Source organism: Trachurus trachurus (genome assembly GCF_905171665.1).
Source record: "Trachurus trachurus genome assembly, chromosome: 23".
NCBI lineage: Eukaryota > Metazoa > Chordata > Actinopteri > Carangiformes > Carangidae > Trachurus > Trachurus trachurus.
In genome coordinates, this window is record NC_139912.1 from 24,887,118 (window position 1) to 24,914,876 (window position 27,759).

General features: G+C 42.3%; 1 protein-coding gene across 1 annotated transcript; it reads left to right on the forward strand.

The window, feature by feature from the left end:
* On the forward strand, positions 1-27,567 carry abcd2 (ATP-binding cassette, sub-family D (ALD), member 2). Its single transcript, XM_083999890.1, has 11 exons — positions 1-94; positions 8,333-9,538; positions 10,317-10,497; positions 11,486-11,607; positions 17,497-17,659; positions 18,363-18,457; positions 21,261-21,406; positions 22,944-23,089; positions 24,193-24,277; positions 24,485-24,610; positions 25,806-27,567. The coding sequence occupies exons 2-11, from the start codon at positions 8,594-8,596 to the stop codon at positions 26,008-26,010; spliced, it is 2,214 nt and encodes a 737-aa protein (XP_083856016.1). The 5' UTR covers positions 1-94; positions 8,333-8,593; the 3' UTR covers positions 26,011-27,567.
* Positions 27,568-27,759: the final 192 nt, after the last annotated feature.

Here is a 27,759-nt window from a genome sequence, read left to right on the forward strand (position 1 = left end):
CGTCAAGTTAGCGGAAACAGAAACAGTCAGTGACGACGTTATGAGAATTGAGTTTAAAAAAATAAAAAATAAAAAACACAACTGTAACAGCGCTGTTCAAATATGCATGACGACGCTGAAGTTAGCCTCCGATTCGCCAGCCTCCGATTCGGCACTTAAGGGGAAAGTTAAGAGGAAATTGACGTAATGAGCAGAGCGACTGTTTGTACAATGATTGCCTGGATTTTGTGACACTTCCTGCTGTAAAAACATTTTAGACATTTTAGGTTAGTCATTAATTGTGCCTGACACCCGCTATTGTATTTGTGAAACGTTTATTTTATTTGTGAAAATGCTAAGGGGAGGTTTCACCGTTTTTGTTTGATACCTGCAGACCTCATTAGACCTGGTCCAGATCAAAAACCGCTTTGCCTAGACTTCTCAAATCTGGCCTAGATTATCCTACAGAGGCTAAACATTCATTCAGACACAGTTTCTGATCTGTGAAACCTTTATGCTATGTGTGAAAATGCAATAAAGGCACATTTCACTGTTTTTTCATCATATAGACCGCATTAGACCTGGTCCAGGTCAAAAACCGCTTTGCCTAGACTTCTCAAATATGGCCTAGATTAATCTACAGAGGCTAAACATTCATTCAGACACAGTTTCTGATCTGTGAAACCTTCATTCTATGTGTGAAAATGCAATAAAGGCACATTTCACTGTTTTTTCATCATATAGACCGCATTAGACCTGGTCCAGATCAAAAACCGCTTTGCCTAAACTTCTCAAATCTGGCCTAGATTATCCTACAGAGGCTGAACATTCATTCAGACACAGTTTCTGATCTGTGAAACCTTTATGCTATGTGTGAAAATGCAATAAAGGCACATTTCACTGTTTTTTCATCATATAGACCGCATTAGACCTGGTCCAGGTCAAAAACCACTTTGCCTAGACTTCTCAAATCTGGCCTAGATTAATCTACAGGTAATGAAGATTCGTTCAGACACACTTTCTGATCTGTGAAACATTTATTCTATGTGTGAAAATGCAATAAAGGCACATTTCACTGTTTTTTCATCATATAGACCGCATTAGACCTGGTCCAGATCAAAAACCGCTTTGCCTAGACTTCTCAAATCTGGCCTAGATTAATCTACAGAGGCTAAACATTCATTCAGACACAGTTCCTGATCTGTGAAACCTTTATGCTATGTGTGAAAATGCAATAAAGGCACATTTCACTGTTTTTTCATCATATAGACCGCATTAGACCTGGTCCAGGTCAAAAACCGCTTTGCCTAGACTTCTCAAATCTGGCCTAGATTAATCTACAGGTAATGAAGATTCGTTCAGACACACTTTCTGATCTGTGAAACCTTCATTCTATGTGTGAAAATGCAATAAAGGCACATTTCACTGTTTTTTCATCATATAGACCGCATTAGACCTGGTCCAGATCAAAAACCGCTTTGCCTAAACTTCTCAAATATGGCCTAGATTAATCTACAGAGGCTAAACATTCATTCAGACACAGTTTCTGATCTGTGAAACCTTTATGCTATGTGTGAAAATGCAATAAAGGCACATTTCACTGTTTTTTCATCATATAGACCGCATTAGACCTGGTCCAGGTCAAAAACCGCTTTGCCTAGACTTCTCAAATCTGGCCTAGATTAATCTACAGGTAATGAAGATTCGTTCAGACACACTTTCTGATCTGTGAAACATTTATTCTATGTGTGAAAATGCAATAAAGGCACATTTCACTGTTTTTTCATCATATAGACCGCATTAGACCTGGTCCAGGTCAAAAACCGCCTTGCCTAGACTTCTCAAATCTGGCCTAGATTAATCTACAGAGGCTAAACATTCATTCAGACACAGTTCCTGATCTGTGAAACCTTTATGCTATGTGTGAAAATGCAATAAAGGCACATTTCACTGTTTTTTCATCATATAGACCGCATTAGACCTGGTCCAGGTCAAAAACCGCCTTGCCTAGACTTCTCAAATCTGGCCTAGATTAATCTACAGAGGCTAAACATTCATTCAGACACAGTTTCTGATCTGTGAAACCTTCATTCTATGTGTGAAAATGCAATAAAGGCACATTACACGGAGGCTGCCCTCCGTGGTCCTGTGGTGCTACAGGTCAGACAGAGACAAGTCCCCGTCCGTCCGGGACCGACGGACCTCACTCCACACCGGGCCGCAGTAGCACGACACGGTGTTTCTGGAGAGCACGCTGACCGATCCTCAGCCCTCCCATCAGCCAACAATAAACCGTGGTGGCTGGTTAATACTCCACCAGTCTCTCCTTTCAGCCACACATGAGCACCGTCCACGCAGTGACAGCACGCCATGCTCCGCTGTCCTTTTTTTTTTCTTTTTGAGGGAATGAAGTAACCAATATTTTAATTTTAACGCAACTAAATACTTGCAATGGAATCAGAACAGTAACTTGATTAGGATAGCTACCTTTCAAAGGAATAATCCGTAATCAAATACTGTACCAGAGTAATTTGCCCAAAATGGCTTTTTGCTCCTTGTTTTTCACTCAAAATATCTTTGTTCATCTCTAGGCCTAATTTTAAGACTAGGCTACATTTAGTGATTTACATAACCCCCTGCTGTAAACCTCAGTGGAAACTCAGTAGACCTCAGGAAACTTTTAGTTCCTAAAAAAAACCTCCAATTCAAAGCATTAACAGCTACACCTTTACTACTGCTATCACTAGGTACTAGAGGCTGACATTTTTTCGGGATTCCCGCGGGACACGGGATTCCCGCGGGAATCCCGTGATTCGGGAGTCAATTTATTTTGAATCACGTGATCGGGACGTGACGGGAAAAAATGTAAACGGGAGTGAACGGGACCGGGAGTCAAAGCGCGACATTCAAAGAAGCACAAGCCAGGCAGTGCTACGGATGGTGTGCTCAAAACGGTCCAAACGTTTTAAGTGTGGGGACTGATGCACACTGCACACCCTCAGTGATCACTGTCCTGGCTCCGTAGCGGTGTACCTAAATCAACATACCGGTAGGGAAACGTTTTCGGCCAGTCAGACTGACTCAGAGGAGTCCGCTGATGCGGCGGCGGCGTAATCTCCACCTCACATAAAACAGCTGATGCACACTGCACACCCTCAGTGATCACTGTCGTGGCTACGTAGCGGTGTGTAACATGTGTAAATCAACATACCGGTAGGCAATTAAACGTTTTCCGCCAGTCAGAGGAGTCAGCTGATGCGGCGGCGGCGTAATCTCCACAAACAGGTGATGCAGACAAGCAAAAAAGAAAGAAAGAAAAAGAGAGAGAGGGAGAGAGAAAGGACGAGGAGGGCGTTCATTATCTCTAATTGAAATAACAAAACAAGACGGTAGACGTGTTGACGCCACATCTACCGTCTTGTTTTGTCTGTCATTCAGCCTGCAGTGCGCTGAGAGGGGGGGGGGGGGTCTGTGTCTGTCAACACAATCGTTTAGGCATGATGACTGTGTTCATAGAAAAAATCGGGAACAGGCCGGGTTCGGGAGTGATTTATTCGGGATTTGAACGGGACAGGATTTTTTTTTGACTTTGTCACGGGACCGGGACGGGACGGGAATTTTTTTGCGGGAGCGGGACGGGACGGGATTGAAAAAACACTCCCGTGTCAGCCTCTACTAGGTACTACTTTTATTGGCTTATTCTCTTTTTTCTGGCTGTGTAGATTTGTTTTTAATAGCTAATGCTGGGTTTTAAAAATGCCCCTCATTTGTCATAACCAAGGGGGCAGTTGTCGGTCTGAGAAGTGAAGCTCACTTCCGCATTCAAAAAGCTGCAATCCCCTCGGCTGTCGCTGGGGGCTGGCTCCAGAAGGGAGCAACTCCAATCGAGCCCCATGTTAAAATAGCCGATTTTACAGCTTAAAAAAACATATTTACAGCCTGGTACATTTTATTTTTTTGGTCTCAATCGATAGTTTCTACCCCCGCACACACTCTGAGGGGGGTGAATTTTTTTTAAACTCTACCGTTTTACTATTATTAGGGTTAAAGTTCTGGCCAATCAGGGCGCAGAACCGTTGAGTGACAGGTCCGGCGACCGCTGCTACGAGGCCAGTGGGCGGGCTCTCGGCCGGCCAACGGCCGCACCGCTCCAAATATGGCAAGTAGAATCCAACATGGCGCGGTTCTAACCCCCGTAGTAGAGGCACAAAACAGACTCCCCCAAACCAATGGGTGACGTCACGGACGCTACGTCCATTCTTTTTACAGTCTATGGTCATAACCTTCTTATTGACCGCTGAAAAATGTCCGGCCCAGTTCAAGGTCTCAGTTTTAAAATCTGGCCCCACTGAATTTGTAATTGAATAGCCCTGATGTAAGTGATTGCTGACGGATATTAGGACTATTTAGGATTTATATTAACAAAAACATTCCACTGATATCTGCTTGTAACATAATGTAAATATTTTAATGCATTTTCAGTTGACACTTGCAGTGCCTAAGTGTATGTGATATACAGTGGGTACGGAAAGTATTCAGACCCCTTTAAATTTTTCACTCTTTGTTTCGTTGCAGCCATTTGCTAAAATCTAAAAAGTTCATTTTATTTCTCATTAATGTACACTCAGCACCCCATCTTGACAGAAAAAAACAGAAATGTAGAAATTTTTGCAAATTTATTAAAAAAGAAAAACTGAAATATCACATGGTCATAAGTATTCAGACCCTTTGCTCAGTATTGAGTAGAAGCACCCTTTTGAGCTAGTACAGCCATGAGTCTTCTTGGGAATGATGCAACAAGTTTTTCACACCTGGATTTGGGGATTCTCTGCCATTCTTCCTTGCAGATCCTCTCCAGTTCCGTCAGGTTGGATGGTGAACGCTGGTGGACAGCCATTTTCAGGTCTCTCCAGAGATGCTCAATTGGGTTTAGGTCAGGGCTCTGGCTGGGCCATTCAAGAGTGGTCACAGAGTTGTTCCGAAGCCACTCCTTTGTTATTTTAGCTGTGTGCTTAGGGTCATTGTCTTGTTGGAAGGTGAACCTTCGGCCCAGTCTGAGGTCCCGAGCACTCTGGAAGAGGTTTTCTTCCAGGATATCTCTGTACTTGGCCGCATTCATCTTTCCTTCAATTGCAACCAGTTGTCCTGTCCCTGCAGCTGAAAAACACCCCCATAGCATGATGCTGCCACCACCATGTTTCACTGTTGGGATAGTATTGGGCAGGTGATGAGCAGTGCCTGGTTTTCTCCACACATACCGCTTAGAATTAATGCCAAAAAGTTCTATCTTGGTCTCATCAGACCAGAGAATCCTATTTCTCATAGTCTGGGAGTCCTTCATGTGTTTTTTGGCAAACTCTATGCGGGCTTTCATATGTCTTGCACTGAGGAGAGGCTTCCGTCGGGCCACTCTGCCATAAAGCCCCGACTGGTGGAGGGCTGCAGTGATAGTTGACTTTGTGGAACTTTCTCCCATCTCCCCACTGCATCTCTGGAGCTCAGCCACAGTGATCTTTGGGTTCTTCTTTACCTCTCTCACCAAGGCTCTTCTCCCACGATTGCTCAGTTTGGCTGGACGGCCAGGTCTGGGAAGAGTTCTGGTCGTCCCAAACTTCTTCCATTTAAGGATTATGGAGGCCACTGTGCTCTTAGGAACCTTGAGTGCTGCAGAAATTATTTTGTAACCTTGGCCAGATCTGTGCCTTTCCACAATTCTGTCTCTGAGCTCCTTGGGCAGTTCCTTCGACCTCATGATTCTCATTTGCTCTGACATGCACTGTGAGCTGTAAGGTCTTATATAGACAGGTGTGTGCCTTTCCTAATCAAGTCCAATCAGTTTAATTAAACACAGCTGGACTCCAATGAAGGTGTAGAACCATCTCAAGGAGGATCAGAAGAAATGGACAGCATGTGAGTTAAATATGAGTGTCACAGCAAAGGGTCTGAATACTTATGACCATGTGATATTTCAGTTTTTCTTTTTTAATAAATTTGCAAAAATTTCTACATTTCTGTTTTTTTCTGTCAAGATGGGGTGCTGAGTGTACATTAATGAGAAATGAAATGAACTTTTTTGATTTTAGCAAATGGCTGCAATGAAACAAAGAGTGAAAAATTTAAAGGGGTCTGAATACTTTCCGTACCCACTGTAACTAATACCAGCCAGCAGTCACTGCATGAAAAGGGGCTTTTTCTACAAATGTGTTAGATCAGGTTATTATAGATAGAATAATAAATATTGCCTCGTCGACAAATTAAAACCAAACCTTTCCAAACGAAATGTCCACATTTAAAAAAAATATTTTTACACTCTGTTCATTATGACATTCTTGACACATTTTATAGCCTAACTATTTCTTTAATAATTAGTCATATTTATTGATCAAAAGACACAACCAACTTGGATCAAGTTGAAAAATAAAAAAAAGTTTGTCCAAGTAAAATAATTTTTCAAAGAGGAAAGCAAAAGAAATAGACTGCCCAGCAATGTCTTGTTCTCCAAAATATTTACTATACTACACTGTTAATACAGAGAATACTATTCCTGTAATAAGTTCTTTGGAGGCCTGTGATCTCATACAGTCAAAACCTGTAATCAGAGATCAAAGGAAAAAACATGATCAAACATTGACAAAAAAACTGTTAAACACCAAAAATCGAAGCTAAAATTATTTTATACTGCTGGATGTTTTTTAGCTTTACTTACAGTGGCTGTGGCTCAGGAGGTAGAGCGGGTCGTTCAACCGGAAGGATGGTGTTTCAAATCTCAATTCCTCCAATCTGTGTCATTATGTCAAAGTGTCCTTGGGCAAGACACTGAACCTCATTGCCTATCATAATGGGTGTGTGAATACAGCTAAAGTCTTGTTTTGTGACAGTTTTGTGAATTTATCCCTTTTTGCATTTTCAAAAACAGAATAAAAGAATAAAGGTTTCACAGATCAGAAACTGTGTCTGAATGAATGTTTAGCCTCTGTAGGATAATCTAGGCCGGATTTGAGAAGTCTAGGCAAAGCGGTTTTTGATCTGGACCAGGTCTAATGCGGTCTATATGATGAAAAAACAGTGAAATGTGCCTTTATTGCATTTTCACACATAGAATAAATGTTTCACAGATCAGAAAGTGTGTCTGAACGAATCTTCATTACCTGTAGATTAATCTAGGCCGGATTTGAGAAGTCTAGGCAAAGCGGTTTTTGATCTGGACCAGGTCTAATGCAGTCTATATGATGAAAAAACAGTGAAATGTGCCTTTATTGCATTTTCACACATAGCATAAAGGTTTCACAGATCAGAAAGTGTGTCTGAATGAATCTTCATTACCTGTAGATTAATCTAGGCCAGATTTGAGAAGTCTAGGCAAAGCGGTTTTTGATCTGGACCAGGTCTAATGCGGTCTATATGATGAAAAAACAGTGAAATGTGCCTTTATTGCATTTTCACACATAGCATAAAGGTTTCACAGATCAGAAACTGTGTCTGAATGAATGTTTAGCCTCTGTAGATTAATCTAGGCCAGATTTGAGAAGTCTAGGCAAAGCGGTTTTTGACCTGGACCAGGTCTAATGCGGTCTATATGATGAAAAAACAGTGAAATGTGCCTTTATTGCATTTTCACACATAGAATGAAGGTTTCACAGATCAGAAAGTGTGTCTGAACGAATCTTCATTACCTGTAGATTAATCTAGGCCGGATTTGAGAAGTCTAGGCAAAGCGGTTTTTGATCTGGACCAGGTCTAATGCAGTCTATAATATGATGAAAAAACAGTGAAATGTGCCTTTATTGCATTTTCACACATAGCATAAAGGTTTCACAGATCAGAAAGTGTGTCTGAACGAATCTTCATTACCTGTAGATTAATCTAGGCCAGATTTGAGAAGTCTAGGCAAAGCGGTTTTTGACCTGGACCAGGTGCGGTCTATATGATGAAAAAACAGTGAAATGTGCCTTTATTGCATTTTCACACATAGCATAAAGGTTTCACAGATCAGAAACTGTGTCTGAATGAATGTTTAGCCTCTGTAGGATAATCTAGGCCAGATTTGAGAAGTCTAGGCAAAGCGGTTTTTGATCTGGACCAGGTCTAATGAGGTCTGCAGGTATCAAACAAAAACGGTGAAACCTCCCCTTAGCATTTTCACAAATAAAATAAACGTTTCACAAATACAATAGCGGGTGTCAGGCACAATTAATGACTAACCTAAAATGTCTAAAATGTTTTTACAGCAGGAAGTGTCACAAAATCCAGGCAATCATTGTACAAACAGTCGCTCTGCTCATTACGTCAATTTCCTCTTAACTTTCCCCTTAAGTGCCGAATCGGAGGCTGGCGAATCGGAGGCTAACTTCAGCGTCGTATATGCATGTCGGTTAGGACGTTGACTTTGGTGTTTTATTTTGACAGTTTCAACCGGAAGTAGAGTAGGAGCCGTTGTTTCCCGCTTGACTGTGGTACCAGAAGGAGCAGGATGTAGCGGTACATGTTACCGGGCTCGCCTCACATCAATCCAGCCATCAGAAGTCTTTCCGTCTCGATGTCGCCGCGGGGAGTGAGGTGTGGGGGATGGATGTTGTGAGGATCGTTGGCAGAGTCGACTAACGTTTGAATAAAAATGTCAAATATCCTCGATGCGGCGTCCAAAGTGAAGTGGGACCGCACGGCTGCGGCGAAGAGAGCCGTGTTCCTGGCGGCGGCTGCGTACGGTGTCAAAACACTGTACCCCATCATCTGCAAACAGCTCAGCAAAAACAAAGATCCGAGGAATAACCGCCGGCTTTCCAAGGCCGAGAACGGCTCCACATGCTCGGGGAAAACACGGACAGATGTCGCGGATCGCAGGAAGACATCCCCCGGGGTAAACGCAGCATTTTTCAAGCAGATCCTCGAACTTGGTAAAATCCTTTTCCCCCGGCTTGTGTCCAGAGAGCTCGGTTTGCTCTCCTTGCACTCGGTGGCGCTGATCTCCAGGACGTTTCTGTCTATATACGTAGCGAGCTTGGACGGAAAGATTGTCAAAACGATCGTGGAGAAGGAGCCCCGGAGCTTCATCCTCCAGCTGGTCAAATGGCTCCTCATCGCCATCCCTGCCACGTTCGTCAACAGCGCCATCCGGTTCCTGGAGTGCAAACTGGCCCTGGCCTTCCGCACCCGCCTGGTGAACCATGCCTACCGGACCTACTTCACCGACCAGACCTACTACAAAGTGAGCAACATGGACGGGAGGCTGGCCAACCCGGACCAGTCTCTCACCGAGGACGTCATGATGTTTTCCCAGTCGGTGGCTCATCTCTACTCGAACCTCACCAAGCCTATCCTGGATGTGATGCTGACCTCCTACACCCTGATCCAGACCGCCCGCTCCAGGGGGGCCAACGCCACGGGCCCGACCCTGCTGGCCGGGCTGGTGGTCTTTGCCACGGCGAAGGTGCTGCGCGCCTGCTCCCCCAGGTTTGGGAAGCTGGTGGCCGAGGAGGCGCACAGGAAGGGCTACCTGCGCTATGTGCACTCCCGGATCATTGCAAATGCTGAGGAAATAGCTTTCTACAGGGGACACAAGGTATGCAGGAGAAATATGTATGACTTATTCACTATGCTGCAGCATTATGAGCCATAGTGTGGTGGTAATTACCATATCATATTTCTTACTATAAATGTCCAATATGATGTGACTTTGTGCATCATGGCTTGATCAATCTGTTTGGGTTTCTTCCATGTTTATTTGAAGTCCACTGCACACAACTGTACTATGATATTTTACACAGAGACCCAGAAACCAGTCAGTATTGAAGGACTCGCTGGTGTCGACCTTTATGTATGTCAACATTAATTTGATATTTTGATGTAATACAACTTTATTTAGGCACCACATGAGTAGAGTATGCATTTAAAAAAGGGTTAGGTAGTGTATTCTTTTTTGACATGGTGTCCCTCTATGAGGCTCACAAATCAAGATTATACACCAGATGATATTGTTTGGTGGTGGTGCAAAATAAATCCCCAAATAAATGTGCAAGCAATCGACTGCCAAACAGGAACTCACATGGGTAAATTCCTGTTCGAGACCAACATTTAACACTGTATTTATCCTTTATTCCCTCTATAACATTGTCACTCCTAAAATCTTGCTATACTATGAACAACATGACACATTTGAGGTAATCTGGATTAACATCAACTATTACAAAGTTAATATAATGTCATAACCCATGCACATCCAGGTTGATTATTGCACACACAGACAATGCACATCCTGCACAATCTTCCATCGCAAAAAACTGCATGAAGTCACTGTTGTGCTGTTGACTGTGATACACTATATACACTGCTCATTACAGGTGGAGATGCGCCAGCTGCAGAAGTGCTACCGGGCCCTGGCGGAGCAGATGAACCTGATCCTGTCCAAGCGTCTGTGGTACATCATGATCGAGCAGTTCCTCATGAAGTACGTGTGGAGCGGCAGCGGGCTCGTCATGGTGGCCGTGCCCATCATCACAGCCACCGGCTTCGCTGACAACCGTAAGAGAGGCCACGAGGGACGATGAAATACAGACTATGTTAAAGGTCCCATATTATGAAAAACAGGGTTTTTCTGGTCTCTACATTCATAAACTGATCCTCCCTGAGCCTACCAACTCCTACAATGAGGAAAGCAAACGGGTCCTGTATCGACTCTGCAGCCCACCGACTGGTAAAACGGTGCTAAAACGGGCTGTTCAGACTCAGCTCCTGTGGTGATGTCACGACGGGAGTGAGGCCGGCCCCTCAGCGCGATAAAACGCCTACCACGTCTATTTCTATGGCTGCAGTGCACAGCAAGCTGTACTGGAAGCAAATTCCACCAGCCTGGTTGTGTGGTCATTAAAAGAATCAATCAATCAAGAAACTCCTGAGCTAAGTTGATGAAATACCGAATTTTAAGTCATAAAGTGGTAATAATCTTTGCTGTGTACAGTAACCATGTTACTTAAAGGTGCAGGCACAGAAACAGCTTGTTCTCAGTAGAGCTCATTTGAGTGACTTTTAGACAGCCAACATTCAGGACCACGGATCAGTTTGGGGCAATACATTTACAATACAGTTTAGTTGGACGTCTGACAGCTGAGTGAAATTGAGTAAAAAGAGTATAATATGGGATCTTTAAAACCAAAGCTCTCTCTTAGCATCTCCAAAACCAACAGCTACTGCTTCCTCCTCAACTAAGAGAGAGTTTGCATGTGTGAAACAGTCAGAGCCTCTCACACCTCACTGATGACATCTCAGCAGCAACAAAAATAAAGCTGTAACCAAACCCTGTGTTTCTGCCGCACCACTGTCCCATCGTCACGGCTCGTATTTAAATCACTTTATTTCCATGATATTGTAATGCTCACTGGCACCAGGATGGGGGTGTGGTGCCAGCTTGTTCGCCTGACTTTCGGTTACAGTATAATGAAGTTTCACCTGCTTTGGTAATCATGTGTGCAGTGTGACAGTCATCTTAATCCACCTTTCTGGATCTCTGCAGAAACAGCAGACGGTCAGACGCAGGTGATGGTGAGTGAGAGGACGGAGGCTTTCACCACCGCCCGTAACCTCCTGGCCTCAGGGGCTGATGCCATCGAGAGGATCATGTCCTCCTACAAAGAGGTAAGGAGGACACAGTAGGCTATCTATCTATCTATCTATCTATCTATCTATCTATCTATCTATCTATCTATCTATCTATCTATCTATCTATCTATCTGGAGGCTAATACAGAAATAGAATATATGTTCTATAAATCAACAAGCCATGAATTGTCCATAGTATCATAGTCATTCATAAAAATCACAAGTTATTTTTGGATGTTCCTGCCCCATCAGTGAATGTAGCCATTCAAGAAAAACGATGGCAGTCCAGGCTCTGCCATGTGTTGAAATGACTGAACTATACACTTATTTAGAGACAATCAATTCATTGACAGAAAATCAATCTGTAACCATTTTGATAATCAATTTATTGTTTGTCATTTTCAAGCAGAAATGTCAGACATACTCTGGTTACCAGTTCCTTTCAAAATGTTTTTACTGTTTCCTGACATATCATTTTAATCAGCTGCACTTATGAGCTTCTACAACATTCAGTATGGTTTTTGACACACTTGCAGCTTTCTGTATTTGTTTTTCAATCAGTGCTGCAAGGGAAATATCAAGGGAACTGCCAGAGATGGAAAAAAAAGTGGAAGTTTTTGATCAGGGGTTAAAGGGATAGTCCAACATTTTGGCAAATTGTCCCATAATCCCTATAGTTTTAGGAGTAGGTTTGTTTCCTTTAATTGTCGGTGCAAGCTATTTTTAGAATGCAGAACCGGGCCGCGAGCTGCTCAGTGCTACGCTATGGAGGCTATTGGGATTTCTTGGTTTCCCTCATCAAACTCATCAAATACACAAAAAAACAACTCCAAAACATGGTGAATGTGCAGGTGGAGTTGTTGGATTGTGTATTTGATGAGTTTGATGAGAAATCCCATTAGCCTCTGTAGCGTAGCTCTGAGCAGCTCACGGCTCTGCTCCACCGTTCTTAAAATAGCTTGCACCAACAATTAAAGGTGACTCCTACTCCTAAAAAACAGAAATGTTGAACTATCCCTTTAAACAAGGCCACAGGAGGAGCTAGGTTTCCACCATGATGATACTTATGCAATTTAATGTGTCCAAATGACTTGTCAGGAGAGTTTCAGATAAGATGAAGCAGGGTGTTATGTAATTGGCCGGCGTGGTGGAACAGATGGGTGGGTGGGATGAAGGCAGAGACAGGATGATTGACAGACGTGTACTGTACATCCATCTTTCTCCTTCCATCCTTCCACCCATGTTGAAACTCACTGTGTGTGCCCAGGAATGTATCTGAGTCTAAAAGACTGAGAAAAGCAAAGAAAGAACCCCAGTGAATGAAAGGCCTTGTTCACCGACGGCCAAATCCCTGATCTCTCGTTGCATTTTAATCCAAAAAAAAAAAAAAAGCGAGACCCATTCATGCATTCCCTCTCTCTCAGGCTGCATTTTGAGGTCCATAAGAGGATTTGGCTGCAGCACATTTGTGCTGAAGCTGTATTGCAGTGCAGCCGGTTTGTGCTTGTCTCCTTCTGATCGTATGCCCACCCTGTGTTTTGGCATGTATGTTTTTTTTTCAAGCTGTCCTGTAATTCCCTTTTTGTGAAGTATGTAGCACTTAAGCAGAGTGTCAGGTGAAGCTGCACAGCGTGCCGGCCTGTGTCTGCCGTGACAGTTTCTGCCGTCTGAGCTTGTGGTGAGGAGGAGGAGGAATTGAAACTTTTTTTTTTTTAAGTCTAAGTGGTTGTCGTCTGCTTCCTTTTCTCTGAGTCACTTCTTTTCAAAACCTTCCCATTGTATCACTTTTGTCATACCAGGGACGGACACACATGCTGTCAGTTCTGCCAGCAAATAATCCTTAAACTTCACTGCTGTGAAATTTAAAATAAGAAAATATGTGGGTTTTATTTCAATAATATGCAAATCTGTATGGCATCTCATTGCAACTACCCCCGGAAGGTGCGAGTTTTGGCCTGCATGCAGCTGCAGCCAGTGTGAGCTGAATACAGTGAAGCAGCAGCAAGCCCCTGCATGCAAGGCTAAGACATGTACAAGTGTGTGTGTGTGTGTGTGTGTGTGTGTGTGTGTGTGTGTGTGTGTGTGTGTGTGTGTGTGTGTGTGTGTGTGTACTGTAACAGGCAGCAGGGACGGTGCACATTCCTGAGGCAGTGGGCCCTGCTCACTTTGCCTATTTTAATACGACAGTCCACAGGATGGGAATTAGTTTGTTGTGTGTGTATGTGAGTGTGGGTGGTCAGATGGTCCTCTGACATGTCCCAGCTCATGGTGGTTTGTTACTCATCCTGCACATTTGGCTGGTTTTGTTCTCCCAGAATTCAGCGCTGTCTGTCTCTGCATTTTTATTTTCCTTGTTACCGTTTTAAAAATCTATGTAAATGTAAAAATGTTTGACTTCTAGTCCAACTGTTGCCTCTGCTGTGTGTTGGACTGCATCTCATATGATTCATTGGAAGAGAAGTGAAGACAATAATCTTTAATAGGTGTCAATTCCTCAAGATTGAATCTACAGCCTTCCATGTCACTGTAGGTCAGCCAGCAGTGAGTGTGTGTGCATGTGTGTGTGTGTGTGTGTGTGTGTGTGTGTGTGTGTGTGTGTGTGTGTGTGTGTGTGTGTGTGTGTGTGTGTGTGTGTGTGTGTGTGTGTGTGTGTGTGTGTGTGTGTGTGTGTGTGCACCCAGAGCTCCTTCTCTGGAAGCTTAGCCTGGCTGTGAATAATCCTCCATCTGTTGATCTTTCAACCCGCACTTCTGCATCTCTCCCTCACTTTCTTGCATCCTCTCTCTCTGTCAACATGTGCTTGGACAATTTTGGGGGAAATGAGGGAGAGCCATTGTCAGATGTTCTGGCCTGATTCATCATAGTGATCATACCTCCACACTTACTCATGGGAACAAGACCCACAGCAATATGCACTTAATCAGAAACAGACCTCATAACTAACACTGAATGCTAAGGGAATTGTCTTTAAATTGCCTAAACCATGATGTCTAATAACAGAAAAATCATGTATTTCCCATGTTGTTTAGTTCTTATTTCTACATAGTTCTGGAAAATGTTGGGACACACTTCAATACAGGCCCATAACACCTCCCCACTGCAGTGACTAATTAAAGGAGAAAGGCTATTTGTAAGTTTGACTGTTGCTACATAGGCATTAGGGGTGGGACGATATGGGTAACTCACGATTCGATACTGTGGCGATATTTGGCCCACGATAATGATAATATCACGATACACGATATCTGCGATATTCGATATATTGCAAGAAATTTCATCAACGATATATCACGATATATGTGAATGAAAAAAAAACATAAAAAGGAAAAAGTCTCATGCATTTATTCCAAAACTTTGTACAATGTACAAATGAATAAACACTGTACAGCTGGAGACATTAAAGTGCATGAACATTAATAACATGTCTTATGTAAACCAAGACAGTGCTTTATGATACTGAAAAGTCAGTAGCAACTTGTTTTATGTAATTTTCCATTCATGGTATTTAAAAATCATTTTCTGTAACATTATAAGACAGCGCCGCCCCCATTTTATACAAGTGCAAGTTACAACAACATATTTCAATTGGATTTAGGTCTGAAACATGATTTATTATTTGAAAAAAAAAATAGAAAAAAAAAAAAAAATTGAATTTTTTTTTTTTGAAAAAAAAAAATCGATATTTAAATATTGAATATCGATATCGTATCGCGGTATAACGTATCGCGATATATTGCCATATCGATATTTTTGCCCACCCCTAATAGGCATTGGCATCTGTTTACTAAACCCTAATTATAAAGGCAATTTTGAAATGTATCTTAATATCAGACTATTGGCTCTATGTGAATTTTCCCCTTATTTATCTCTTGAGCTTCAGGAAAGTGATGTATCACATTATATTATCAGTAATGTAATTATCCATAGAAAGCTGCAACAAGCTCCGTGTTCTTAATTATTTTTATTTACTTTTTATTTGTGTTTTCACATGAGGAAAGCAGGCCAGCCACCCCCATCAGCCCCTCTTACTTTATCATTTGCTGTTTTGCTTTTCTCAGTCTTTGAGTCGGTCCGGTCTCTGCGGGCCCACATGGTGTCCATGAATTCCCAGAACTGCTGTTTGTTGTTTAATATAATCAAGCTGAGTCAACAGGCTGTATTGTCTTGCTGCAGGGTGCTGCACCAAGGCCAAAGCCAAGGGCTGATTTTTCTCTTGTTTTTTCCTCCTTTCCTGACGAGTTTCATTATATTTGGAAGTGGAGCACCCCGAGCATCTTGTTGCTTATCAAGATATTTGTTTTGCTCCATTCCATTTGTGTTTATCTTCATCATTTTTTGCTGTTAAAATTGATTTCACAAATCTTGTTTACTTAATTAAAATTATTTCCCCTATATTTTACTCTGAGTTTAAAATTAAGGCACATTTATATATTAAATATTCTTCAATCGCCCTGACTCACAGAAGCCATTACGTGTTACAGCAGTTTGTCACAGCTGGGCGTGTGCTCGCTCACACACTGTAAACAAACAGAAGGAAAAACTAATATTTGTGTGTATCCACAGTTTGTATACATAGATAGACTTGTAATTACTTTATCCTTTGTGTCACTGGCTGTACATGATACAAATTTCTGGACAAAAATCGGTTCTTTTAGCTAACAATAACAGTTTGAATGGTTTACCATATTTTAACAACTATTTTCGCCATGTATCAATTTCCTTTTAGCTAGTTACTTAAAATGTTTATGTTCAGATCAAATGATTAAATTCATCCATTTATCTATTACTTTTAAAGCAGAAGTAAGTGATCCGGTGGTTTTGGCTAACTTCCTGTCAGCAGATGGAGTTAGCAGTCCCCACCCTCGTCCCTACGTCACCACATTCACGCGCATCCCTTGGCTGCACACACAGAGAGGACTGCCCCTTTATGCCGTTCTCTCTCCTCATTGGATAAAGGTTGTAGGATACAAGGAAAGTTTTCTCCTCGGCTTACAGCAGAGCAGAGTGACTGACAGACCCGTGTTTCAGACCAAACACTCTATAGAAGTGATTGCTGTCGGAAGATAGAACTATTTAAAGCAGAAGTAAGCAGAATGTTTGTGTTAATATAAGTCTTAAATAGTTTTATCTTCCGACAATCACTTCTATAGAGTGTTTGGTCTGTCAGTCACTCTGCTCTGCTGTAAGCCCAGGAGAAAACTTTCCTTGTATCCTACAAGCTTTATCCAATGAGGAGAGAGAACGACATAAAGGGGCGGTCCTCTCTGTGTGTGCAGCCAAGGGATGCGCGTGAATGTGGTGACGTAGGGACGAGGGCGGGGACTGCTAACTCCATCTGCTGACAGGAAGTTAGCCAAAACCACCGGATCGCTTACTTCTGCTGCTTGTTTACATTATTTAATATATTAGCCATTAACCCATCTCAACAATTTTTTATCACTTCAATCTAAGCATTTTCCCCATACACAATACCTTTAGCTAAGTTAATGATTTTATGTGGTAACGTTTGTTTCAATATGTATCTGTTACTTTTAGCTATTGAAACTTATTTTAACCACATGTCTGTTCCAACCATCTGACTGTCATTAGTTTTCACTAACTGTTTGAATCACTGCTCTGGTTCTACTGCACATGCTCTGAATCACAGCAGATTTGTGTTCAGGTGTTACAGCTGACTCAAGATGTAGATACATTTTTTAAGTCACATTGTAATTGCTTTTTTTTTCAGTTTATCAGCTGTAAGATTTCTTCACATACTCTCAGGCAGCTGCAGAATTCCCTGTTTGACAGTCCCTGTGCTCAAACATAGATTTATCAGCATATGGCCATGACAGTGACCTATATTACTGTCTGATGTTCCCTTGCGCCACACTGATGTCCCTCTGACATTTCTGACCTTTGACCCCCTGTGTGTGTTTTGGGACAGGTCACAGAGTTGGCGGGCTACACTGCGCGGGTCCACAACATGTTTGAAGTGTTCGAGGACGTCCAGAGAGGCGTTTACAAGCGCTCATCTCTCTCAGACACCACGGGAGCAGAGAAGAAGAACAAGCCTGAAATGCACATAGAAGGTCCACTGGAGATAAAGGGTTGGTCCGCTCTGTCACACACACACACACACACACACACACACACACACACACACACACACACACACCTCCTGTATTAAAATAAACTGAAGTTACCAGTCCCATCCTCTGCCTGCTCCTGGCTACTGTTGCTATGTTGGGAACACCATTACCACTGCTGCTGCTGCACATGAACAACTGGAGGCTGTGTTCAGTTAGATAAGCCCATCTCAAGTCAAGCAGCAGTTGGTATTGAAATTCTGCCAACTTGTTGTGCAGTCCTTAATCAATGAATTGAATTGAATTGATGATTTTCTCCATGGATTTAATGTTTTAAAGTTTGAATTTAAAAAAACCTGAACAATAAGCTAGGTTAAAATACATGCCGATCTCTGGGACGTGTTTCTTTTCTCTGAGTATTTGCTCTGGGCTTCAGACTACTACTACTTTTCACATTGCATAAATATCCTTGTGTAAACATCATTTGACCTCAGAATGAATCTCTGTTAGAGAGCAGCGCTAAGCAAAGAGATAAGTAAAGTGATAAAGAGGGATTTTTATTTTTTTTAACCCCATAATTCCTGCTATGTAAGTATTATCCCCTCCATATCCATGCTTATGCCTTGGTTGGTGCAGAGGGTCTAATCCTTTATTTCCATCCTAATACACAGTCACTCTATTTTTCTGACCCTTATCCATGTCTCTCCCTCTCTTGTGTCTCTAGGTGAAGTGATAGATGTGGACAAAGGCATTGTGTGTGAAAACGTACCCATTATCACACCCAGTGGAGACGTAGTTGTGTCTTGCTTGAATTTTGAGGTGAGACGGCTCTATCTTCTTCTCTCGGTTACTGTACTCTGCCTGTTTGTTTCTATTGTGTAGTGTTTATTTGCTGTGGGCTTTTTACTTAGATGGACATGTGTGAGTGAACATGTTGAAAAGCTAGAGAATGCTCCTTTATTCCAACACAACACTACAGCAAAAAGATATTAGCTGATATATCTGCATGCACTCCAAAGTTTCAGCTCCGTCGTCACATCCCCTGGATTTTTTTTTTTTTTTCTTGGTGCTGTGTATTATCATTTTAAGAACAATCCTCTGTGGTCTCATTAGGAAAGAGATTTATCCTTTGTGTGTGAGTGTGTCTCTGCCCTGAGGCTGTTGTCTGCAGCAGCGAGCAGAAAAGGATGTTGTAGTGCTTAAACTTACACAACAATGCTGAAATTCAGTCACATGTCAGTTTCCAAACACTTCAGATGCTATATTAGGATATCAGTGCCCTTCTCTATATTCATGTAAGTGCTATGTGTGGTGCCCTATCTCCCCTAAGGGGCTGTGCTGTAGATAGACAGATAAAAAAAACATGGAGCACTTTTATCCGTGCTGCATTCAGGGCATGTTCTGCTAATTTCCCTTTCAAACAGAGAAGAAGAGGGTCTGCTGATCTCATGACCCTGTAATTGAGTTAGATTGAGCTTGAGTTCATTGTTAATAACACAACCCTGGCATCTTCAAAGCACTGATGTCAGAGAGACATGTCGTTGAGTTCAAAACTACCAGAGTGTGAGTTCATTCACAGTTAGCTGGAACATGACAAACCCCAAATTATTCTCCTGCACCAAGCATGAAACATCAGTGTAGTCATTTTCAAAGGTTCACAGTGTTTTAAGTGCAAAAAAACATTCCAAGGCACACTGTACTGTAGGATTGGAGAAAAAAATACCTTTAATACCTTCCGAATACCTTCCGAAGAGCACCTGAAGACTCCACTGATTCCACTGTTTTGACTTTAAAGGGATAGTTCAAAATTTTGGCAACTTGACGGAGTTGTTTTAGAGGTAAATTCATGCAAAACCGCTGATGCACGTTCCTGTCGGGGGCAGTTTTTCGGCAAGCAGTCTCTGCAATTGCCTCGAAAACAACTCTATCTCGTAACGTTCCATTATTATCTCATAGCGTGGTGAATGTGCAGGTCACAACTTGTCCACCAGAGCGTTTTGGAGTTGTTGGATTGTGTAATTGATGAGTTTGATGAGGGAAACCAAGAAATCCAATTAGCCTCCGTAGTGTAGCTCTGATCAGCTCACGGCTCTGCTCGGCCGTTCTAAAAGACAATTAAAGGTGATGAACCTACTCCTAAAACTATAGGGATTATGGCAATGGGACAATTTTCAAAAATGTTGAACTATCCCTTTAAATTCATCAGTGTAGAATACTGTGAGAAATCATCAAATTATCACAAAGTGTCACAAGTTAGCTGATGAAAATTGACAGGATCATTTTAACCGGCTAACATGATGTGAAGCCCAGATTAGTCCAACACGTATCAGGAAGCCGTACACTGACGTAAGACGTTGCCATGTGCAGAGTCATGGCTGTGACTTCAGTTGAGGCCCTGACCTCGATTTCTCTGCAGCAAGTCTCTCCTAGCAGCTCATGCTAACAGAGCTCTGTGCTACAGGCACAGTGAGGTTGAGGTCATTATACCGGCTGAGACTGAGCTGGTACAAGTCAGACAAATATGTTTACAGTGTGCTTTCACCCATAGGTTGAGGATCTTATACAAATATCATACAGCAGAGGTTGTGAGGCAGTGACCAATCAGTGATGACCCAGATAAAATAAAACTGGCTAAAGCGAAAACAAGCATTATAGATAATTGATTAATGACAGATTTATTTTTACTCCCTATATTTGGACAACTTTTACTTAACTTATAAAGTTACATGTTATGGTTTGTACAATGGTCACTGCTAAGATGCTATAACCAATAACACAAAGAACTAATTTCTGTATTAAGGTTGTTTCATATATCTCACTCTCAAATATTTTTATTCTAGTCTCATGATTCACATTGGTTTATTGAGGGAAAAACACAAGACAGTTGTTACACTGTAGCTTTTCCTTCAGTTTAATTAAAGCAGAAGTAAGGTGAATGTTTGTGTTAATATAAGTCTTAAATAGTTCTATCTTCCGACAGCAATCACTTCTATAGAGTGTTTGGTCTGAAACACAGGTCTGTCAGTCACTCTGCTCTGCTGTAAGCCGAGGAGAAAACTTTCCTTGTATCCTACAACCTTTATCCAATGAGGAGAGAGAACGGCATAAAGGGGCGGTCCTCTCTGTGTGTGCAGCCAAGGGATGCGCGTGAATGTGGTGACGTAGGGACGAGGGCGGGGACTGCTAACTCCATCTGCTGACAGGAAGTTAGCCAAAACCACCGGATCACTTACTTCTGCTTTAATGTGGTGCAGTTTTCTTTACTTAAAAGCTGCGTTAAATTTTTTCTTCTTTAGTTCATGATGCCCTGCTGTCTTGTTAGCCTGTTGTAGGTGAACTAGAGAGACATACTTTACTGACACCTGGCTTCCTAATGTAGTTCAGTGTGTGTCAGTTTCAAACCATAAAAGACGATAGAAGTCTGTTCTGTATAGAGGCAAAGACGGGAGAAGACTCTGCTTCCTCTGGAGTGTCTACATTTCACATCTCCTGTGCATAATGTGAAACAGACACAGCACACATTAAAAGCCGCACACCCACTGACACTCTCCATCTCCCATGACGTATTGTAATGCTGCTGACTCCACCCCAGCAGCACTGATGAGTCGTCTCTTTGTTTCAGGTAGAGGAGGGCATGCACTTACTGATCACAGGGCCCAACGGCTGCGGGAAGAGCTCTCTGTTCAGGATCCTCAGCGGCCTGTGGCCTGTTTACGGCGGCCGGCTGCACAAACCCTCTCCTCAACATATGTTCTACATCCCCCAGAGGTATACACACGAACACAAACACTCTCCATTATCACACAGCAGTGAGATGTAACAAAACAACAGTGGAGTTTGATCATCGAACTGGTAAAACCTACCAGTAACTTAATCTATTGTAACAGGAGCTGTGTGTGTCTGTGTGTGTCTGTGTGTGTGTGGTGGGCAAAGAGAAACCAGAGCACTGCCCACAGTGAAATATTTACCACCCAGACAAGGCATCAGATACTTTAAGCTACAGCATCAATCACATCATTAGACAACAAATGAAGTGATGAAACTATCTGAGACCTCTGGTCATCATAATTGACAGCTTCACCAGTTACATTCCAGTCACTAGTGCACTGTCGTCATGAAGTTCCACTGTGCATAGAGGACATGTGACCACACAGTCAACCATTAACTGAATTAGAGGGCTCTAACCAACAATAATTAAGATGATCATTATTATTCATTTTCTCAATGAATTAGAAAAAAGTAGACGTGCCCTTCAAGAGTTTCTCCAAAACTAAGTTAACACTTTCAAATGTGGTGTTTTATGCTCAAAACTGCAAAAACTCAAAATCTTTCCAAGAATATTTGTCGTATTTCTTGTCAAAATGTCTCATTTCTAGTCAAAACTAATCTTTTTCCCCTTAAAATAAGACTCATCACCTATAAATTAACTCGTTTTCAGATAATTCTCACTTGTTTGAAACAAATTTTTAACTTGAAATAAGTAGAAAAATCTGCCAGTGAAAGCATATTTGTGCTTGTAATAAGAAAGAAAAACTTGCTCGACTGTCTGATTTTTCTACTTATTTCAAGTGAAAATCTGCTTGAAAGAATTGAAAAGTGTCTAAAAACAAGCTACTTTTTAATGTGATGGGTCTTGTTTTAAGCAGAATGAGATTTGTTTTGACTAGAAATGACATTTTGACTAGAAATAAGACAAATATTCTTGGTAAGATATTTGAGTTTTTGCAGAGTATTACAGTACCATCTTTGACACAGTAGAATCAGATGTTCACATTCACTAAAGATGAGGTGATTATCAGGAATGTTAAGTGCCTCAGCTGTACTTTGCAAGTCATGTTTTCAGAAACTGCCCATTCCACAGGAATTTTTTGTTTGTTATTCTAAATGTTTAACTCTTAAGATGATCAGTGAATCCTCTGAATATTCAGCCAAGTCGAGGCCCGTTGTCCTGAAAACCTTCAAGCTGAATCTTAGCCCGGGCTGTGGAGCTGCTGTGGAGCTGCAGACTCCCTCCTGCAGAGCAGTAAATATTTAATACATGGGATGAGACGGCCACCTGGCAGCTGTAACAGAACCCAACACACTATTAACAACAGAAACAGCAGAAGCACAATGGGTGTCTTTTCCTTTCAGCATTTGTTCTCTTAAGTGTGTAAAAAAAAACACTCTTTTGTTCACTCACACCTTCTTCTTTAGTGTCAGGAGCACTTAATGTAAACAGGGTAACAAGGAAACACTCAGTGGGTAATATATATATATGTGTGTGTGTGTGTGTGTGTGTGTGTGTGTGTGTGTGGTCCTGCAGGCCGTACATGTCCATGGGTTCGCTGCGGGACCAGGTGATCTACCCAGACTCAGTGGAGGACATGGCCGCCAGAGGGATGCGTGACAAGGACCTGGAGGCCATCTTGGACATAGTCAACCTCAACCACATCGTCACCAGAGAGGGAGGTAGGATACACAACAGACACACTTTCACAAAGATGTGAAAGAGTCGTATGTTTACAAGAGAAAAGCTGAAACTGCACAAAATAAAAAGCATCAGACAAAACAACAATCACCAAAAATACCTATAACCTATACAAAATAAACAAAGTTACCATCAGACAAAAGAACATAAACTAAAATCAAACAAGCAACACACAATCAGACAGAAGAACTGCCAGATAAAACAAACAAAATAAAAGTCAGACAAAACAAACAAAAAAAAAAAAAAAAAAAACCAAAATAAAACAAACAAGTCATCACCAAAATAACCATCACTAATGTAAAACAAACAAAATAACTATCTCATTAAATACTATTATAAATCCCAGTCTAATAGATTAACGTCAGTAAGATTTTATCCTTCTACAATAACTACAGGTTATAAAATACGATTCGTATCACATTTGTAACTGTAACTGTGCAGCTTCTCCAGTGTTGTGCGATAAACACACCAGGTTATGCTTGTGTCCCAGCCAGAGGCTTGATCTTATGCACTGGGGTATTACTTGTGTTGCCTAAACTTGAGACTGTGGCTAATTGGCAGCCGCTCTTCTCTCATTGCCAAACAAACAGGCCTATTGTGGAGAACTGACGAGTGTATGAGGCTTAGAGCTGCAAGAAGGCTTAATGCATGAATGGCTGCACTGTGGAAATGTTGAGAACTTTCTTCATCACACACAGGGATGAACTCACACACATGTAGCAACAGATGTTGGTAAGTATGCAATATAAACATCCTGCCAGGGAGTGTGTATGTCACTGTGGGTGAAATCAGTGAAACTTTGTTAAACAGGTATTTTTGCCCTTATTTCACTTGATCAAATGTAAATTGATTTATAACCTTATATGATATTATTTCGGGGTGGTTTGTTGTTATTCTGTCTCTCTCTGTTAAAATGAACTTGCCATAAAAACTATAAACTGTCTGTTTCTTTCTGTTTACAAAATCAGCAGGGGATCAAGTATTTCCCCACTGTATCTTTTAATCTTTTATCTTTACCGTCTTTAAATAACGTCTTGGTAGCAAGTGATCTCAAACTCATTTAGCATCTTCTCCTTGTGTCCAGGCTGGGATGCTGAGCTGGACTGGAAGGATGTGCTGTCAGGAGGGGAGAAGCAGAGGATGGGCATGGCTCGCATGTTTTACCACAGGTAAGGAGAGGCAGCTTCATCGTTGTTTAGTCATCAAACACTCCATATACAACAGACTTTGCCTCTAACATGAACGCCCTGCTGTTTGTTTAAGGGTTAGTCTTTCATCTGTGGTGACAATTGTATTGTTTTGTATGCTCTAACTACACAAGCAGCCTCATTAGTGTGGATAGCAATTATCAAAACCTGTTCCCCTGCGTGTGTCAGGCCTAAATACGCCCTGTTGGATGAGTGCACCAGCGCTGTGAGCATCGATGTGGAGGGAAAGATCTTCCAGGCCGCCAAGGACGGCGGCATCTCCCTGCTCTCCATCACACACAGACCTTCCCTGTGGTAAGACCTAGGGGTGTGACCATACACTCATCTCACCAGACGAGACGAGACGAGACACAAGATTTTAAGAAAACTACAATGACAAAATCTCTGACTGGACCAACAGACTTTTATTTAACCGAGTTGCACATGCATTTTGAAATGTTTTATTATAACTCTTTACATGCATGATGTAAGCATGAGGTTTTAATAAACTTCTTCTTCCACAAATTGAAACTAAAACTAAAATTTATAAAAGTTAAAATAAAATAAATTAAATTAAATATTTGTAACGACCTCAAACAGGAAGGAGGACTCAAATGCTTCACTCAAAGGGAATTTATTTAACAAAAAACGCTCTCAAGGAGGATGATAAAGGGCAACAAAAAACGCTCACTTGGAGGACAGAATGAAACATGGCTTCTCGGGCTGCATGACAGTGATGCTGACAGGACAAAACGAACTGACACAAGACAAGGGAGACAAGGACTATTTGAACATGAGGTAAGGGGACATAGGTGGAACCAATCAGGGGCGGGGTTGACAATCACAGCGGAGGGAAGGCACACAAAGGGAGGAAGTCAGGATCTGAAACAAGAGGGAAAAGGTGAGTACAAAATAAAACAGGAAGTGCATGACAGGATGGGACATGAGTGACTTGACTAAATTAAAACATAAAGGACCAACACATGACAAGACATATCCTAAGCTAAACAAAATTAACAAATTTGACGAGACATAACAATATTCCTTTCTTTTTTTCAAGTGCAAACAATATTATGTGCAGTGTTTCCTCTTCTTTATGTAGTGGCAGCGACCCCCCCAGTGCCATTTCACTATTCGGACCCGAACTATGAAGAACTCAGCTGTGACTGAAAAGCACCTAAACCGAGTCGAGTAGAGTTAGAACTGTGTAGTGGAAAGGGCTGCAAAGTAGCCTAATGGTAACTGGTAGTGGAAACCCTGTTTTACATCCTTTTAACATAAAAAAAATAAAAATAAAAATCTTGCGAGACAGATTTTTAACACGACGAGAAATATCGTCAAGTTTAATCTCGCGAGATCTCGTGGCACGAGATCTCGTCACACCCCTAGTAAGACCTGGAACAAGTCTCTCCACGTACACCTGAAATTCACAGACCCACCTTTCTTTCTTTCTTTCTTTCTTTCTTTCTTTCTTTTATCCCACTGAAATGGTCCCTCTCTCCGCCCACAGGAAGTACCACACCCACCTGCTGCAGTTTGACGGCGAGGGCGGCTGGCGCTTCGAGCAGCTGGACACGGCCACGCGCCTCACCCTCACCGAGGAGAAGCAGCGGCTGGAGGCCCAGCTGGCCGGCATCCCAGTGATGCAGACTCGCCTCAACGAGCTCTGCAAGATCCTGGGAGACGACTCTGTCCTCAAAACAGCCGAGGACTGAGAGACACAGAGAGGGACAGAGAGTCAGGGAGAGAGAGAGAGAGAGATGGGGAAGGGAGGGAGGGAGGAGGGAGGGAGGAGGGAGGGAGGGAGAGGGAGGAAAGAGGCCCAGAGGGGAAAAGAGCAGAGCAGAGGAGGGGAGAGTGTGGGAGATGGAGAGGGAATGAAAGGAAAAGAAATCTACAGGGGGTTGGGGGGTTGTGAGTACTTTTTTTTCCGAGAGTTCTTTTTTTTGTGCTCGGCCTCTTCCCTTAAAGCAGGAGAGCTTCTAATGCCAACTCCTCTCAGCTGTTCTTCTCTGCTAATCTTCCCTCTGCCCGAGTACAGCCCCTCCCCACCCCTCCTCCACGCAAGGCACATAGATTAGATTTTTAAATGTTTTGGTTTTAGCACATTACATCAACTTCAGGATCATTTTTGGGAAGGTTCAAAGCGGCGGATATGATAAATTAATCAACAGAATGAATTTGTTAGTTTTGTTTTATAGCACTTTACTCTGCGTTTAGAGGGCTGTTCCTGTTTTGTTGTGGTAGCGCACCGTGAAATAAGGTGATGGCTACATTTTAGCTGGAGAGCGTTTTAATATAGAGCCACTAAATGATGCCCAAAACAGTATTCAACTCCCAGTCTACTGGGCTCTGCAGGATCCATGTTTGTTTTTACCTCTTTAATTTAGCAGTAGGATTTAGTTTTTATTGAACTTATCACGACCTCTTTGTTTGGAAAGGTCAAAAGAGACTATTTTTCAAAAATGTCACAATATGCCTTTGCTTGGTTTGTGTACATAGCCGTAGTACAATCCCTTTCCTTTTACCTCATCGTAGCCCACATTAGGTTATACAGTAGTAGACCCCGGACCACTGACACAGGCTCGGTTTCAGAGTTACACAAGGCTGGCAAAGAAAAGAGCCAGAGGTCTATTATTAGAGCAATTAGTGACGCAGGTCTGACTCCAAAACTACAGGTTTCTGGTTTATTGAACAAACACAATGAGCTGAAGAGGCCCTGTTCAAAGGGAGAGGAGCGGGAAACCAGCCGGTAGTCTGGTCCGCTCTGTCAACAGTCACACTTCTAGAACTGCGCTGCTGCACATGGGCGAGCAGGTCGCCAGTCAGTGTAACTGTCAGACACATGTGCTACACACACAGCAGCCACCTGTTAGAGCTGGTCCTCCTCCTGCGTGTTGACACCAACACAGTGGCGTGCCTGCTGCATGGCAGACACCTGTTGGGACTCTGCTTGACGGCAGCGCTGCCTCCTGTTTAGATGCATGACGGCACCGGACAATGAGCTGATTGACTTCATACACGTTTGATAAGGATGTAAGAGCTTCCTTATTTCTTCCCTAGCGTCAGTGGAGGCTGATGATGTTGTCATAACATGCATATTTATATTCACTTCAGTCCTCCTGATTAAATTCAACATATTATTATGTTAGCATACATGAGGCCTTATTGAGTTTAAAGGGATAGTTCAACATTTTTGGCAAATTGGCCCATTGCCATAATCCCTATAGTCACAGCAGTAGGTTCGTTACCTTTAATTGTCGGTGCAAGCTATTTTTAGAACGGCGGAGCAGAGCCATGAGCTGCTCAGAGCTACACTACGGAGGCTGATGGGATTTCTTGGTTTCCCTCATCAAACTCATCAAATACACAATCCAACAACTCCACAACACTCTGGTGGACAAGTTGTGAGCTGCACATTCACCACGCTATGAGATAATAACACAACGTTACCAGACAGAGTT

Excerpts from the sequence above, each read along its gene's own strand:
- abcd2 (XM_083999890.1), top strand. The coding sequence starts at position 8,594 with ATGTCAAATATCCTCGATGCGGCGTCCAAAGTGAAGTGGGACCGCACG. Across the intron at positions 10,498-11,485 it reads CACCGGCTTCGCTGACAACC|AAACAGCAGACGGTCAGACG; the intron begins GTAAGAGAGGCC and ends GGATCTCTGCAG. Across the intron at positions 17,660-18,362 it reads AGGTCCACTGGAGATAAAGG|GTGAAGTGATAGATGTGGAC; the intron begins GTTGGTCCGCTC and ends TTGTGTCTCTAG.